At 48.8% G+C, this 17,640-nt stretch overlaps 1 protein-coding gene across 1 annotated transcript in view; it reads left to right on the plus strand.

Moving 5' to 3' along the window:
• The window catches only part of LOC119445543 (sodium/calcium exchanger regulatory protein 1-like), a 37,809-nt gene that overhangs the window by 8,707 nt on the left and 11,462 nt on the right, over positions 1–17,640 (plus strand). Inside the window, exon 2 of the mRNA XM_037709811.2 lies at positions 16,023–16,195. Within this exon, the coding sequence (XP_037565739.1) occupies positions 16,023–16,195 (173 nt within the window). The remainder of the gene's footprint in view (positions 1–16,022; positions 16,196–17,640) is intronic.

Below are 17,640 nucleotides of genomic sequence, written 5' to 3' on the forward strand. Positions count from 1 at the left end.
GGCAGGAGAGTAGAGGTACGGAATGACTTTGTCATGTAATTGGCTTAGTTTCAGTGGGCCTTGAAGAGTTTGCTGTCGGTGCATTCAACCTGTGCGAAATTATGTGGCTGATAGCAGACAGCGTTAGACGCTGAGGGTCGTGCAACGAGCGATAAACGGTATACAGGTGTGACGTTAAGACGCGTGAACGGAGGACTCTGTGGATTACAGAGCGATAGAAGTGTAGCTCATCTTCTGGTTGAAATGACGAGGAAAGAAATTGCAGCAGATCCACCGAATTGGAATGTATATACAGCGAAGCTTTGTGTGAATGCATAAAAAGTCTAAGTACGAGTACACACATACACATTCAAGCGCGGGCGCACACGGATTATATCGAGCCTTTTGTTAAGCGGAGTTGCTAACTTTGCTATAGCGAGTACGACGGCCGCCTTGAACGCATCGTGATTTCAGCGTCGGCATATGCTAGTACATACGTAGTGCAATGCGAATCCATTCTATCCGCAAGAAGCGTTGAATTCCTCATTATACCGTGCAGCAGCGGATGCGAGAGGGCAAGCTTTCTGGTTCTCTTTTTTTTCATTCTCTCGCGCGGTGGGCGCCGACGCGGCCGCGGATGCGCGGAGGCGAGCGCCATCTGGTGGTGCTGCAGGAAACCCAGCGGCGCGCGTGCTCCGCTGTGATTGGTTGGCCTGTTCGACAAGGGAACAAACAGCAAGGCCGCAGGGACGGTCACGAAACCAGGCGATGCTCGCAGAGAAAGGGTTCGCTTTTAAAAGTGCAATTCTTGTCCTGCAAGGACATTGCTGGGTATGAAATAGACGTTGAGCACGCTTCGAATAGGAATGTTTGTCCTACAGTCCGAATGGGCGGCGCCCGTGAACCGAAATCCGCCATATATGCCCATATCCGTCGGTACGGCGCAGGCCGAGTCGCCGTGTATACCGAATAATGAACGATCACACCTATACGTGACACGCGTGCGTGTGAACGAGCCACACGAACGCGCCTTGCAGACCTTGAAGAATGACTATATAGCGGCTTTCCAGCGTAATATGAGAAAAGTGCTGGAAACGTTTTTGCAACAGTCGAGCGAGACCGGTTTCGGTTTCAATATAAAGTCGCAAGAGCTACTACTCTCCGCTTCGCTTTGTGTGTGCTTACGAGATCGCTTCGTTGGTTGCAGGGCGGTGCGTGTTAGGCTTCCTTATTGCGTGACGCATTTTTCACAATGCTTTGCCTCTCTGCCCGGCGGTCATCGCGGTCAGCTTTGTCTATCGGTGCGCTCGCCGGGGCCATCACGGCATCGGCTCCTTGGCGGCAACTCCAAGGACACTATATAACGGGACAGTCCGCGAACGGTTCGCTCGTGCGCAACACCTGCCACGCAGTTATCAGCGGCCGTAGCGTTTTGCGGATGAGCTCAATGTCGCGGGTTCGACTCCCTGCCGTGGTGCCCGCACATCGATGTGCATGGTCGGAAAGCAGAAACGTTTTTTCTGTACATTATACATTTCGTTGCGTGTTTATAGATTATTCGGAATCCAACGCCTCCAATGAAAGTGCAGCGCAGTATACATGCAGCTTTGTCACTTGAAATCCTGGAATTCTTATTGAATTGCACGTTTTGATTAATATCTCCCGAAATGTGTACACTAGGAATTATCGTTGGACGCTTCAATTTCGACTGACGTGATCGCTGGCGAGTGGGAGGTAATTCGATGAAGCCGCTGCCTTCTTTTCGAGTCGCTTTGCTTACCGCCCTGTGCTGTCTGCGAAATTGGCACTTGGCGCCGAGGGATTCGATTTGCGCTCCCGCCGCACCGCACGCCTGCCGCACGCGTGCGGTCGTGCGGAAAACTGCACGTGTCTCTCGCAGGTGCACAAATTTAACTTCACACTATAGGTCCGTACACAAGCAGTGTAAACCGAATTTTGCGCGTCTGCGTGCGACATGCGCGATTTTCCGCACGCGTGCGGCAGGCGTGTGCGGTTCGAACACTTCCGTTAACGCGCAAAATTGATTTCGCTTCGGTGTATTCGTTGCGCGCACTCCTGCAGGAGGTGACGCACTTGCCCGATATGCTTCGATGCGTAAACAGGCATTACGTAACCCCACCGCACGTTTTGCACCGGCGTCTTATAGTGCGCTATATAGCTTCAGTGAAGGGTATCCGGGTGATTATTAATTAAGGCGATCACTCGAACGCTTTTATATAAGGCTGGTTACCGGCGGCAGCTGCTTGGCGTGTACGACGTGAACACGTGGCTCCGTGCACTATAATAGCTTGGTCTGTTATCGAGAGATTTGGCAGCTGTCTGCTGCAGGGCTCGGTTAATTCGTCGGCGCGTTGCGTAATTTTAGCCGTCTCATGTTCGAGCGCAGATGGTTGCGGAGTCGGGCACAGCGTGTAGTCTGTGCGTACATATGCTTCTATTGGGGGAGGAATAAAACAATAACACTAATGAAGCTCAGCGTGAAGATTCGCAGTGAGCTACGCAAATTAATGTGCGTGGTTATTGCAGTACTCGCCGTGGTTGCTTAGTGGGTACATGTTGTTGGGCTGCTAAGCACGAGGTCGCGGGTTTGAATCCCGGTCACGGTGACCGCATTTCGATGGGGGCGAAATGCGGAAACGCCCGTTTATTCAGATTTAGGCGCACGTTAAAGAACCCCAGGTGGTCGAAATTAATCCGTAGTCCCCCCCCCACTACGGCGTGACTAATGGTCAGATGGTGGTTTTGGTACGTAAAGCCCCATAATCAATGTATTTTTTTTTTTCAATTTTTGGTTTTGTATACTGCGCGCCAAGGATAGGCAAAGGACCGTGAATAAAGACTTGCATAAGCGCAAACTCCAATTTTGTTCAATAAATACGTGATATTTTACGCCGCCGATATCCCGAATCGATGGAGAGCCCTCCAATAAACGTTATCGTTGTGCAGTGGACGTAAAATAGACAGGTTACCTCCAGGATGCTCATAATATTCATTCTACAGTGCCGATGTCGACTGCCGTAAATAATATATAACCTTTAAAGTTGATTTGAGAGACCCAAGCTATTCGTATTTCACAAAGCTATCATTCGTTAATTTCACCAGCTTTTTTTTTTTTAACACATAACTGCTTCACTCACTTTTACCACAGTATCGCCAGGCTATAACCTCTCGGACCTTTTGACAATGTGCCTTTCCGTTTTAAAAACAGTGATTTACCACGCGATTTTTTTCCTTCTCCTCCCATACGATATAACATAGAAGTCGAGTGGCCGTCATTGCTACGGCCTCAGGTGTATTATTACTCAGTCAGCGGAGCAGGCGTTAGTGGACGCTCTCGGTATAGCAGTCGCATTGCGCGGTGTCATTGCACAATCACGCCACGCACGAGAGACATGCCGTCAGCACAAATTGAAAACGCCAACGGAAATTGAAATGCAGGATACCCAGCTGTTACGCCTGATTGCTGACGTTCCCACTGTGGCCGGCTGCTAAACGCATTCCGGCGACGAAAAACCCGAGTCGCCAAAAAGGCAGAATCAGTTCTATTGCATTTAACTGTTATGCTACTATTTTCTTAACTTTTGACCCTTAATTGTGCGTATGTCCGTATACAAACGCACCGGCCTTTTTTGACATCGTCAAGCAGGTGTGTCCGAGAAGGCGCTTTCTCGCTTCATTGTTATGTTTAAGCTTCTTTTTCTAGTTTGTTCGCAACGTGGAGTGACTTTGCAGGCAACTAAGTTGCGAACGCACACTTCGTGCCGGCAGCACCGAGTAATCTTGACGGAACGAGGAATTTTTTTTTTCTTTTCTGTAAATAAGTGACGTTGGGTATAAGTGCAATGCTTGCACTATAGGACGATTGTAGCTTCTGCGTGCCGGTGTATACCAACCGAGATGACTAAATGGCTATGGTGTCGCTTTGCCGAGAACGAGGCTGCTGCATTTCGATAAGGGGCGAAAAAAAAAAAAAAAAAAGCACTCCTGTAGTTTAGGACATCGGTGCGCGTTAAAAAAGCACCGGGTGACAAGTATACGAGCGCGACTCTTTGACCGAGGACAAGCAATAAATAAATAAATAAATAAATAAATAAATAAATAAATAAATAAATAAAACGAAAGGAGCAAACGAGGACAAACGAAAGCGTTCTTCAGTTCCTTCCTCGTTCCAGAAGTCGCGCCGTTATACTTCGAATCTTCAGAACCAATTAGCGCAGTCTTTGGGCGTTAAACTCCAAGTGGTCAAAATCCAACCGGAGTAGTCGCTCGTTTTCAGCGTCTCTCGTAGTAGCCACCTGTGGGACGTGAAATCCCATAATTTGATTTGACTTATTTTTTTTTTCTAACGTATAGACACAGCACTCAAGGTGCTGCACCCTTGCACAGCGCAGTAATTATCTCGTGCTAAATTCGCTCGCAAGACATCTAGACATCGGGCGCACACGAGCGTTTCCGTGATCGCGCTTTACAGGCACCGAGAAGTTAGCAGGTTTGTCGCTAAACCAGAGAAGTCAACGCTGGGACAGGGGGGCCTACATTTGAAAGCAGCGCTTGCATGTAGGCTCCGGAGCCTAAGATGGGGAGGGAACGCAGCGTCCCCCCCCCCCCCCCCCCCCCCCTTACATCATTTCGTCGCCCGAGGTGTCGTCGCTCGGCGTTTTGACGCCCCGCTGGTGTGACCGAGGAGGCGACGCCGCGAACTTCCGCCTCCGTATGGGTGCTTGCCGCCTCCACGACCACCTGCGTTTTTTTCCGCAGCCGCCCCTGCGTCGCGCGGTGGCGTGTCAAGACGGTGGCGGTGAGGAGGAGGTGGAGGAGGAAAGGGGACCTGCTGCGTCTCATTCGCACGTGTTCCTTTTGAGACGCCCGGGAGGCAATCGGCATTCACGACGCCCTTTTCCTTCCTTTGTGCACGCATCGTGGCTCGTCCGCCCTGTGGGGCTGCCGCCGTATATACAACGGGATGTCAGCGACTCGGATGTCGTGAAACCCGCGTCTTTTTTTTCTTGGTATTTATTTTGGGAGTGCAAAGCATGCGTTGTGCGCGTTTGTGTGTGCGTTTGTGCGTGCGTGTGTGTGCGCAACCTCCCGCCTCGCCTGCAGGAAGGAGGTTGTGGATTCGATTCCCACCGCCGCCAGGCACCCACTGGTTCAAATGGGCACAAGCGTACCCTGGCCTGCCGTTCGACACACACGCACGCACGCACACACACACACAGGGTGTGTGTTTGTGTGTGGGTAATTCATAAAAGCGTACAGTTTCACACTTAGCTTTTCCGAGTTTGTCACACGTCTAGGCGGCATTCTGTAAACAATTAAAAGGTCTCGCAAGGCGATGCTCCGAGACCTTTGCTGACTGCACACTTTCGGCGTCCGACGCGGGCATTTGACGTCCGCATTGCAGCGGACCTAGTAGTCGAATGACCACGTGCGGCATACGTTGAGTTTGGCGCTATGCGTAGGTTTACTTTCTTTCTCATACGGAAGAGTGAACCGAGCCTGGCATTTTTCCTGACGCCGCCCGTGGTGCGCAGGTCTTGCTTTCTTCCCTGAACGACGGCAATCTTTCGATTGCTGCTTGACTGCGATGTCGTTTATGCGCACTCTTGGGGGCGCGATGTTTTGCTTCCATAAGTGCCTCGCGCGGTTCCAATGGGCCATGCGGACTTGCCTGGTTGATCACGAGGCTCGGTCTGGCACCGTTCCCTGTCGACGGCAGGTTCCTCGTATTTGGAGTTATCGTTTTTTAAGGGTTTCTTCAATGCAGCTTTGCCTGTTTCCAGGTGTATACCAAAGGAGGCAAGACGCAGTTGCGAGAATGTTACGGATATACGGTAGCAAGGAGAGACTGGAGGGACTGTTACCTCGAATGTCATTTGATCTGTTACGCATCAAGGGCTTCAATCTTACTTCCATTGCTCCGTAGCCACTCCGTAGGCCTACGGAGTGGCTACAATGGGGCTCCCGGCAGGCCCTTTTGTACAACACAATGCAACGATGAAATGAGTTTCTATAAATTATGTACCTCACATTGGAAGTAAGAGTGAAACGTGCAGACTATGCATTAATTAAAAAGAAAACGGGATTTGTTCATTCGGGCGCGGAAAGAAATCAAGCCAGTTCCAAGAACAAAACAAACATGGAATTATGCCGTAAAATGCTATAAAGCATACATGAACGATAACATAGTGCAGCTACAAAATGATAGAAAAAAAATCAATATTTGGGACATTTATTGCTTCCTTCCTTCTCCCCCCCCCCCTCGATTAATGAGAATAACTATGCGCATTAACGCCACCCGCGTGTCCGACTGGCATTTCCTATAAAACCAGAATATAACGAAGTCGCTGAAATCGGCACTTTGTTTCGTTATATCGAAGTTTCGTTATATTGAAATTCCAACTTTTATGCAAATAATACAGTCCAATGTTAGACAACATTGGACTGTATTATTTGTTGCTAATTAGTTACATTAGTAAGAGAATTGCCATTCTCTTACTAATGTTGTTAGACAACATTAGTAAGAGAATGGGTGCCAAGCGAAGTAAAAGCAGTCGAGGTCAGCAGGTGATTACTTGGTGTCTTGGGATAAGCAAATTCGTAAGCACAAAACCCATTACCGTTGTTCGCTGTCGCGAGACAGTGGTAATGGGAGATCGAAGGCGTTCGTTCCTGCAGTGGAATTCGACTGATGACATCTGTGTGGCTGCCGACACATTCTTTTTGCCTTTTCCGAAATGCCTTGCGCAACATGGTTCAGACACGGCTAGCTAGCAGTGTGCGAAGCGCGAGGTATTGTGTCGTGCTTGGCGCGTCTCTAAACGACGTAGTTGGTGCGCACGCGTGGTCGTACGTAGCTCGTCCGGCTTCCTTTGCAGCAGCGATGCGGAGGCGGATGATTGACGTCGCACAGTGTTGATTGTCTTGCGACGCCGTCGATTTTGACATTGTTGTGCCCCGGCGGCTGACAATGCTGTGTTGCTGCTCCCGCTGATCGGTGTTTTTCGAATAGTAGTAAACACCGCCCCCCCCCCCCCCCCCCCCCCCTCTATACGTGGGCACATATTGCTGGATCGGCCGCAGGGGCCCGGTGTTGGCTTCCATTTTGTTCACTCTTGGACGTTTCTTGCACATTGCGATGCTTGCCACTCGTATATGTATATACACACACACACACACACATATATATATATATATATATATATATATATATATATATATATATATATATATATACTACATATATATACAGGGTGTCTCAGCGAACACTTTCAAAAATTCTTAAAGGTTGCTTGTAGCAGATAGCACAATTCTAGTTAATGAGCTGGTCTACTCGGCGAGGCAGACATTACTTGCACAAGAATTTGAAATGCATAATCGAATGATTAACAATATTCCACTAATAAAGTTAACTAATTACCTGATGGTCCACATTGCAATTTACAAATTGTAGCCGGGGAGTTCGCAAGGCGGATCCACTTGGAATTAATTTTGAGGATGATACGAGCTTCGAGATATTAATTCCCGAACTTTGCGGAGGAATGCATTGGTGTTCCAGTTAATTTTGTGCTTGAATCCATAAAGCGACGTTTTAATTGTTAAGATACTAGCTGGAACGCCAATGAATTTCTCCGCAAAGTTCGATAATTAATATCTCGAAACTGGTGTCATCCCGAGAATTTGTTCCAAGTGGATCCGCCTTGCGAACTCCATGGCTACAATTTGTAAATTGCAATATGGGCCATCAGGTAATTAGTTAAAAGCTTAATTAGTGAATTATTGGTAATTATTCAATTATTCAGTTCAATTTCTTGTGCAAGTAATGTCCGCCTCTGCGAGTAGACCAGCTCATGAACGAAAATTGTGCAATCTGCCACAGGCAACCTTTAAGAATTTTTGAAAGTGTTAGCTGAAACACCCTGTGTAAACACCCCGACTGGATTTATTAAAACACATTTAACGCATAATATTCAACCTTGCACCGCAGGCCCTATCAAAATTGTTTCAACGTGTATGCGCGACACGTTTCAAGTATCATTTTCATGAGTGAGCTTTTGGCGTGCCATCTTGGCGTGCAGAGTTGTGCGCGCACAGCTTCAAAGGGTATCTCTATTCTTCTCTGCAGGCAAGTATATACGAAGAACTTGAAATAGGCGTTTTATAGACACTGACGAACACTGAACTGTGTACACTTTATTGGAATCTATATATATACCGTGCCGCACAAAACGCCCTCGCCTATTAGCTGGTATACCCTCTTTTTTTTTTTTCCATTTCATCACGCACCATCTGGCCAAAGAGCTTGCGTTAATGCACCCGAAGTGTACGACGAGCAGCGTATATATATATATATATATATATATATATATATATATATATATATATATATATATAGCCAGCTACGTGTTTGCTCCCTTCTCGAAAAGCGCTTGCCGTTGGCGCGCTGGCTCGTCCGTTCGCGTGTTCCAACTCGCCCGCCGAGCTTCTTTCCTCAATTATGCGATACAGCTGCGGCCACCTTTACGCAGCTGCGCTATCGCGTTTTAATAATGGCGTACTCGGCTCGCGTATGCGTCCCTTTGTGAGGTCGCGTTGTTCCTCGCCGGTTGCATCGCGAACGGATGTATATCCTGTACGCTCGTTGTCTTTATTTTTATTTTCGCGAGGTGCAGGCTATATAACTATACTGCGCCGTCTGAATGACGCCGCCAGCACGCAATTGCCAGAGGGCCTCGCCCCGAAACCGCTGGCAGGTGTTCTCGCGGCACCGTCATCAGCGGAACCGTTATCTGTGGGAGCTATATAGAAAGACACAGATTAAAAGAGAAAAAAAAAAGTTTGTTGACGCGTGTAGCTAGAGGTTACCATGCGCATAATGCGAGTGGACTTGTGCGCGCGCGCATGTTTTAAACATTGTTTTGCGCTTTAATTTTGCGTTTTGCTTAAAGGAGGCAGGCAAATTTGCGTTTAATATGTTTGCCGATGCGAACACGGGGAGAGCCAGGGCGTAGAAGTTGGAGAAAGTGGAGTTTTCTGTGTTGTCGCTGATGATGTCACATTGGGTATTTTTGCTCATCGCATCGCGAACTAACTGTCACTGATGGAAGACGTCGTGAAATTGCGTCGATGACGTCGGCGTGCCAGACTCCGATCTGGCTGCGAGGGCCATTTCGTTATGCACGCAGGAAAAACCGACTAGAATGGATGACTTCAGAGAATCGTATTTAATCGCTGCGACCGAACAAGCGAGTGACCAAGGGCCGATTGCTCTCTGGCACAATATCTCCTGCCCGAGCGACAATCCCGACTTCTGGAATTCTTCGGGTCTGCCGGCTGTACAGCACGCGACCGAAGCTCCCGACTGTCCCCAACACTCAAGCCTCACCCCTTCGCCCCTTCTCGCTTGTATACATTAACGTGCGCTTCATCTGTGTCCCGCGAGTCTCACCCCCTTCGACAAATCGCAAGACGCGGAGCCTATAGTCGAGGAAAAAAAAAAAAAAAAAAAAAAAAAGCCGTACAGCACCGACCATTACTCATATTATTGGACGTAGCTTCTCATCATCAGCGAAACGGAGAAACCGTCTGTGTCGACGCACCAACTACCGGTGGCAAAATTGACCGAAACGCTCATCGCGCGTGTCGACCCTTTCTGCGCTTGTGCGCCCCAAAGCCGCCGCGCCTTGTGCGCACAATGCCTGACCTACCGGTCGTATATTCCCCGCGAAACGCACTTCTTGATTGAATTTAGGCGTCTGTGACGACAGAATGACCTATAATATCAAATTAGTATATATATTTTTTCGAAAGATGGCCGGCAATAATGATGAGTAACCAGTTTCATACACTTCTGCATGCATCTGAAATCATATTCCGGGATTTATATGGTGCGCAATCGCTTTCCAGTTAATTTTGAGGAGGGTTCGAGACAATGTACGAGGGGTCTCAGGATATGGACAGGTGTCATAATTCACGGAAATTCGTTGGTTCATGTTATGATATGCGAACATTCCGCTAGAAAAGGAACATGATGCTAGAGAGATGGAACGAACAACCATTGCAACAATTCCGGAATTAACGAGCAGATTGAAAACAGCCTCCCGAACGAAGTTCGCGATATACCGCGTACGCCTTGCAGTAAACGTTCTGGAGGGTCTGCCATTAACGAACGCTTGGAATTATCGCAAAATTTTTCACTTGTGAAAAATCAGGGAAAGGTAGATAATATTAAACTTATCAGCTCTTGGGCAACTCGGGGTATAGTGAGACCAGTGAGAGGGCTGAAAAAAAGCTTTTTCTTACCTGAAAGCAAGAAATGATGAACCTTACGAAATATCTCGAATAAAGTGGTTAGAATGGGAAATGCGGGCTCTTAAACTACAGCACTTAATCATGCACCCTGTCTGGCTTAAACACACTGCTGCACGGAAATATTCCAAAGAATTGTCTAACGGCAGCATCTCGGCGCTTTAGCTTTCAACCACTTTGGCTTTCCCGGAAATGGCAGTCTCGTTGTGGGCCCCGGGGGATCCTTGGTTTGATTTTAGAGTGAAGTCTTGGAAACGGTGAGGAGAAACACGGAAGATGGCAAAGCGATCGGTGGTGCATTTCACTCCGGTGCCCTCTTGTTTGACCTCTTAAAAACAGGAGCGTTCACGCAGCCATGACAGCGCCACTCGAGGCGCCGCGCAGCTGGCGTTCGTCACGTCACGCGGCACAGCTCTCTTCGCCGTAAGCTTTTCTTTGTTCGCGACCTTCACTGTGGGCTCTTCGCAACCACGGTTCCGCTTGTCGTGGGCCGCGCTTCGTTGCCGGCCTCTTGGAGCTGACTTTTACGGACGCTCCGCGTCGTCTGCATGACTTTGTTCTAACCGTGACCGCTGGTTAGCTTGCGTGCCTTCTTAACTTCGGCAGACACACTTAAGACAGTGTGCGTGCGGGGAATGCGAAAGCGTTATAGCGTTTGTAGACCTCGGAACGTCATTAACGCGCTCACTTTGTAAAGTCGTGACGTGGCGCCACCTCTTCCCCATTGGCTGCGCTGTCTAGTGCCCGATGACGCATGCACTAGGCACACACCTTTAGTCAGCCAGACCGTGGAGCTGCTGTGGCGTCGGGGAAGCTTGCGGGTCTCGCACCTTGAAGGCCCGGGTTCGATTAATTTAGTTTGCAGGGACCTCCCTGAGAAATGTGACGGAAATTCCGAGCATTTTTTGACGTGTTTTTACTCTGTACGCCGTCGGCCATTATTGGTATCAACTTTTCGGTCACGCCGACGGGTTTTCGCGTGATGGGGCATGTAATGGTTTCGCACTAAAATCATTTCTCATCGGACGATCTTTCGGTGAAGTGTTCTCGCTGAAACGTGTAACCAAAGGATGTTTCTGGTATAACTATTCTGGTTATTGCACTACTATTATTTAATTGTAGTTGCAAGAAAAACGAAAACCAGTGGATAATTCTGCTGGCCGCACCTTAAGTGTACAGCCGACGGTTGACATCAGAACTACTCCCAATATGGCAACAATACGAGAAAGGAGTGAGAAGCAGTGAAGAGAAAAAGAGGGGCTATTTACAATATACAGTATTTAGTGTGGGTCAACAACTTTATTCCTGCATCCGTCACAAATAGTTCAATGACGCGTATTCAATGACACCGTGTTTTCCGGCTGTGTCGTTTTCACCCTTGGATCACGGATTGCTTACAGTCCTTCAATTGCCAGGACGTAGTTGCGCATAGCAGTAGTTCTGTTCCCCTCCTGCCAGTGACGCCAGCACATGCGTTTTGTTTTCTTCTTTTTTTGCGCTCCAACATTCTGCAGTCAGGATTATGGGCTCGCCATTCTGCAGAGGCTGTACTAAGATGAGGTGATAAGAATACAGAATCTGTCCTAAGTCGAGTGCTCGACTGCCTGGGGTACTCTCTCTCTCTCTCTCTCTCCGCCTCATTCCTTCATTCTCTCGGAACGCACTTGATGCGAGACTGACTTCACCAGCGTCTTCTGCGACGCGCGTCCAGGGTATAGTTTCCAAATTCCTGCTTGTTCATGTGTTATAGCGTTTGGCTGATGTCGTCGTTTACAGAGACGGAGAGAGGCCTTCCGCATTTTCAGTTCTTTGGGTTACTAGAAGCGCCTTGACACAGTGGCCGACGAAAGAAAGGTGTTACGGCTTCGAGGAACTTCCGATTAAGGCTTTACGATATTACAGACTGGACTGGACACGCCCCTTCGTACTGGTCTGGTCGAGTGGGTTTAGGCACAGACCAGTGTTTGCGCAAGTGGGAGCACGTGCTCGCTCGCTGTTCTTGTCGAGATGATTCCACTGCGACGCCTCCTTTCGCGCCCCTTCCCTCTCTCTCTATCTCTCTGTACTTCCCTCTACGCCACCCTCCCCCTTCTTCGTCTCACGTAGTCCACACTGTGTCCGCGGAGCGTACGTGAGGCCTTCCTGCGTGTCTCAGCTGTCGTCGCCAATGCAGGCGCGTGCCTGCGTGGTACGTGCTCGCAGTGTCCTGCATATATTTAGTTACGGAGAGACAGCGGAGAAGGTCCTGTCGTGTCGCCGACGTGTTCCCGGCGGCGTTGCTTGTTATCACCCGAGACGGTCACGTGACGCCTCCTCCTTTTCCTCCACGGTGGCCTTCGCACCGGGTGCTGATGAGCGGCGCGCGGTTCGCTTGTCTCCCAGTGCAGGCGCCGATAACGCGTGCCGCCTCGCGCGCTGTTTTGAGTTGCTGATGCCGTGTCGGTCGGTGCGCGGAAGCCGCAAGCGGTCCTCTATCTTCGGCGACAGGCAGACAGATTAGCGGTCTGTTTGTGCGGCTGCAGATGCTGCTGACTGCTAGTCTCTCCTGATTACCGGATTCGCGCCCGCCGTTACCATCTCGTATAGCTAGCTGTTCCTAAGCGCATTTACATTCTGCGCTGCTGCCTCTATACTGGAAGCCGAGAGGAGGTGGTGGGGCTGCTCCACGTGTGAATGGCTTGAAGGTGTTTAACGCCCCATAGCGACACAGGGGGTTGCTACGAGGAAAGGACGTATCGTGGAGGGCTCTCATCCTTAATTTTGACCGTGTGTGGTGTGGTTTCTTCAGCAGCAGCCAATGTTCGGCACGCGGTCGCAGTTTTTTTTTTTCCCTCTTGTTTTGTTCACAGTACACGCGGCATAACACCGCGAGCCACCGTCCTGTGTCATCATTTTAATGGCAAATCCCCTGGGGGGGTCAAAATTAATCCGGAGTCCCCCACTACGGCGTGCCTCGTCCAATCGTGGTTTTGGCACGTAAAGCCCCAGAATTCAATTTCCGCTAAACCCAGCTAAACCTGTGCAGGTCATGAGAATGCGTCATATATGAAAAAAAAAAAAACAGTTTGCAAGTTTTCAAAAATTGCAGTGTTCCAATCCTGCAGGTGTATTTGACAGCGTGTGTGTGACCAGCGCGTCAGCGCCCGCCGCGCGGTTACACCAGTTTGCATAACCGCGGCGTTCGACTCGCAACCGTGCATGGCTGCCTGCATTTCGATGGAGGCCACCACGCAAAAGCGGCTTTTTTTTTTTTTTTGTGCCGAGCTTTCTTGCGTCCAAAACGGCGTTTACCTGTGTATAGGGGCAACAAAGCGGCCACGCGTCCTGTCGACTCACCCGCGCCATATCCTCCCATATCTCCTTGCATCTGTCTCTCAAAACCCCACCAGTCCAATCGTGTACGCGAAACCACGAACGGCAAGCGCCTAGCGTTACTGAAATTAACTATGCATATCGCGTTGCTGATTGAAAGGTACTTGCGTGTTGCCGACGAACTATGACAGCCACGTGACACCTGCGCAGTGCGTAGAACCCGCGTTCGTTTGCGCATGAATGCAGCCACTGTCGACGAGCAACGACCTAGTTTTTTTTATTTATTTTTTTCAATTTTAAATAACGACGGCAGTCGATTTTTTTTTCACGTTTAATCGTAGCAAAAATATTTTAGAGCTTGTTAAACTGCTAGGCGCTTGTCTTTCCTTTTCCCCCCCCTTTTTTTTTTTTGAAAAAAGATAAGCGCCGCGCAGTGTAACGGGCTCTGTATAAAATAATAATAATAATAAAAAAAAAAAACTTCCGGTGGCGCGCCTGCCGAGGCGAGGTCATTGTGCGGCCGTGCGTGTACTCGACGGCGGAATCTAACTGCGAGCCGTAGTAATTTGGCTTCGAGTGTTTTAAAAGAGGCAAGCTTTATCAAACGCACGGGCCGCACTCGATCCTCGTGTTCTTCGTCCGTTAAATTTCAAAACCTTTTTTTTTTTTTTTCGCCGCGCATGCGTGCTGCACCAGAACTGAAATTTCGGCGAGTTACTAGTACTTACGGCGTGATTGCCGTAATAGCGCGAGCGAGTTAACGACAGACGAGAAAACGACGGGGGACAAGCGCTAATTTCGAACTATAAAGTTTATTGCCGACGAAGAGCGATTTTTTTTAAGTGCGCCGGCACAAGAACATAAAAGCAAAGCAAGAGTAACTGTTTACCTTCGTAACTACCAACTATAACTACCTTCGATCGGGGCGTTAAACAACACAGAAGCGCTCTTCCGCGCTAAACAGCACAGAAGCGTGTGTTCGTAGACGTAGAAACTATACCAAAGGTATAGCTTCGCGACCTCTGGTCGCTGAATCGTGCTACAAAGTCATCGTTCGAGCTGTAATCTTACAGGAAAAAAAAAAAAAAAAAAAAAAAAAAAGGCCTAAAGGCACATCAAAGGGAAATATTAAGTCGAGCTATGGATTGAACGATTAGGCTTCCGTGAAAACGAAGTCGTCATTCCTAGCGAGAACGAAGCTTTTGTAAGCGAGAAAATGACGGGAAATGAATAAATCGCAATGGCGCCAGCTATTCTCCACCCACACTTTCATACAATTACCTTAGGTAAGTGTGGCGCTTTAGTGTCTACGGAAGCTGCAAGCGGGGCTGTTTCGCCAGCATTAAACATTATTAACATTATCCGACGGCAGCATTCGAACACAGGGACCTCTAGCACGGAAGCTCGATATTGAAACCACTACGTCACGGACGCGTGGACGAGCGAAGCCACTGCAATTAGCAGCAATTATGCGTGCTTGCAGAGTCTTGTTACCTTCTGCATTTAAAGAAAAGTATAAATTGCTTTGAAATTTAGTCCAACTTAGGCCCAGATGAAGCGTAAAGAACGTCCGAAGCCCCAAGCACCAAGATCAGACAAATCCACGTACAGTCTGATCCGGATATATCAAATCTGAAGGGGATCCCCAAAAAGTTCGCTATATAGGTAATTCGATATATAAAATAAAAAAATTTAATACAACCTTCACGGCGATTTTACTGCTGTTCGTTATACACAATAATTCTTTATATGTGGGTTCCATATGTCCGGGTTCGACTGTACTGCCCACGGTGGCTGAGCGATTGCAGCGCCAGCGCTTCCCTCTAGTAATTGTAGGAGACTCTATGGCTATACCCTCATCTGACGTCAGCGCTTCCCGATTCACAGAGCGGCTGAGAGGGAGGTCACGTGGGAATTACGTACACTCGTCCGTTTTGGCGCCGACGATTCAAATTGAGGTGTAGCAGCGGGGCCTTCGGCGGCAATTTTCTTCTCAAGAGTCTCATATTGGCACGCAGAAAACGACGACACGCTTCCATACGAGTAATCTATCGGATCTAACTTGACTTGATATTTCACTCTAAGGAGGAGCGCTGTGTCCTTCTCTAGTTAAGGGAGAGAACTGGGCTATACTCTATTGGTGTATTTTTGGACGCTAAGTTGAATTTAACGTTCTGTGCCGTGAGCTCAGTTCTCTTCCGTGGTCTCTTATTGCGCTCAAGTTGCGTCTTAGCCTTATTCCACTGTGTCCTTTCCTTGCGTGAGTTTGTTTGCGAGCCGAGTTTCTCGGCACGGACCTTTGCCCGCAACTTGTTCACTATATGTGGCTCTTTCTCGCACTTTGCGCGTCTCTGACCGAACGTCGCTTTTATATGTTTGTCTCCTTTCCTCTTGACTGACAGGCGTTGGGCTGGCGTGGCGCAAGCTCGGCCAGACGTCCAAGCCCACGGTGGAGATCAAGGTCGAGGGTGACGACTGGTCCATCAAGACGCACACCATGCTCAAGACGACCGAGCTCAAGTTCACGCTCGGCAAGGAGTTCGACGAGGACCGCATGGATGGCTCCAAGGTCAAGGTACGCCACTTTCGGGGCAACCACAGAGACGGGCCCGTCCTTTGATCGGACCGCGTGTCAGCTTGGGACCTGGTCATTTCTCTGTCTGTATACGTTCTTCATTGCTGTATTACTAAACTTCCCTCGAAATGCTTCGTTTACTTTTTTTTTTTTTTAATTTCAAGTGACCGCGATTTCTTGCGACTGCCTAACCGTTCTCGCGGGCCGATCCAGAAAATTTGACACCCCTTCGTTGAGACGCTGCGCCTCTGGTAGCGAAGACACAGACGCTGTCGTTTGAGACGCTGATGCCTGCGACCAGCGGCGATCGCGGACGCTGCGCGGGGTTCCGGACTGCGACCTTGAGGAAGTGGCGTTCAAAGTGCCGGTTGTCTTCCGCGTGCGGTTAATGGCACGGTGGTATAAGGGGATCGCCACCCATGACACATAGTGCATAACATAGTGCCAGAAATAGCCACCTCCCAAAGCATGCTAATCGCATTCTTGCATGGCCAGTAACCGGGATTGGTTAAAACATTTACTGAATCGCAAGCTCTTATTTAAAGGTATAAATCGCGTCTTGGGCATGGAGCCAGGGTGGGCAATACAGGAACGGTATATGTATGGCGGGTGTTTCAGCGAGCATGTACCTTAAAAAATGTTTAAAGGTTGCCTGTGGCAGATAGCACAATTCCAGTTCATGTGTTGGTCTACTCGAAGAGGCGGATATCACTTGTACAAAAAAAAAAAAAATCGAGATGCATAATCGACTAATTACCTTAAGGCTCATATAGCAATTTACAAATTCTAGCGGTGGAGTTCGCAAGGCGATCGGATCCACTTGGCACTAATTCTCAGGATGGCACCAGTTTCGAGATATTAGTTCCCGAACTTAGCGGAGACATGCATTGGGGTTCCAGTTGCTTTTTGTGCTTCAACGCATAAACCGACATTTCGTTAAGAAAGTAACGGTCCGCCGTCCCTTTGAAATTTCGAACAAAATAATGCATTCTTTAACGATAGCTGCGAGAATACTCTGGTGAATACTGTCCCTATTCTGCTTTCAGCCGTTTCCCAAAGGAGGGGGTGTAGATTTTCATTCGTTTTTTTTTTTTTTTTTTTTATTCTTCGCCGTGATCGCATTTTGGAAAGGCGGGTCGTGCCTGCAGATGAGCCGAGAGTCCACGTAGAAAGGCTTAACGGCGCGGTTCTTATTCAGTCGCGTGTGTCAGTATTTCTGGACCCGAGTGTGCAGGGCCTGCTTCCGGGTCCTCTCGTGTGCGTTGCGGTATTTTTAGCGCTCCCCAAATCACCTTGCCGATTTCACGACTAGTCAGCGACGCTGTTTACGCCGCCGGCTTTGAATTAATTGAAAGCAGCGTCTGCTTGCGGACGCGTCTCTATAGCCGCATTACATGTTCATGTAAAATAATCCGTATAGCCGAGTTGACGACGGCACCGTGAAA

The sequence above is a fragment of the Dermacentor silvarum genome, chromosome 3, assembly GCF_013339745.2.
Source record: "Dermacentor silvarum isolate Dsil-2018 chromosome 3, BIME_Dsil_1.4, whole genome shotgun sequence".
Taxonomy (NCBI): Eukaryota; Metazoa; Arthropoda; class Arachnida; order Ixodida; family Ixodidae; genus Dermacentor; species Dermacentor silvarum.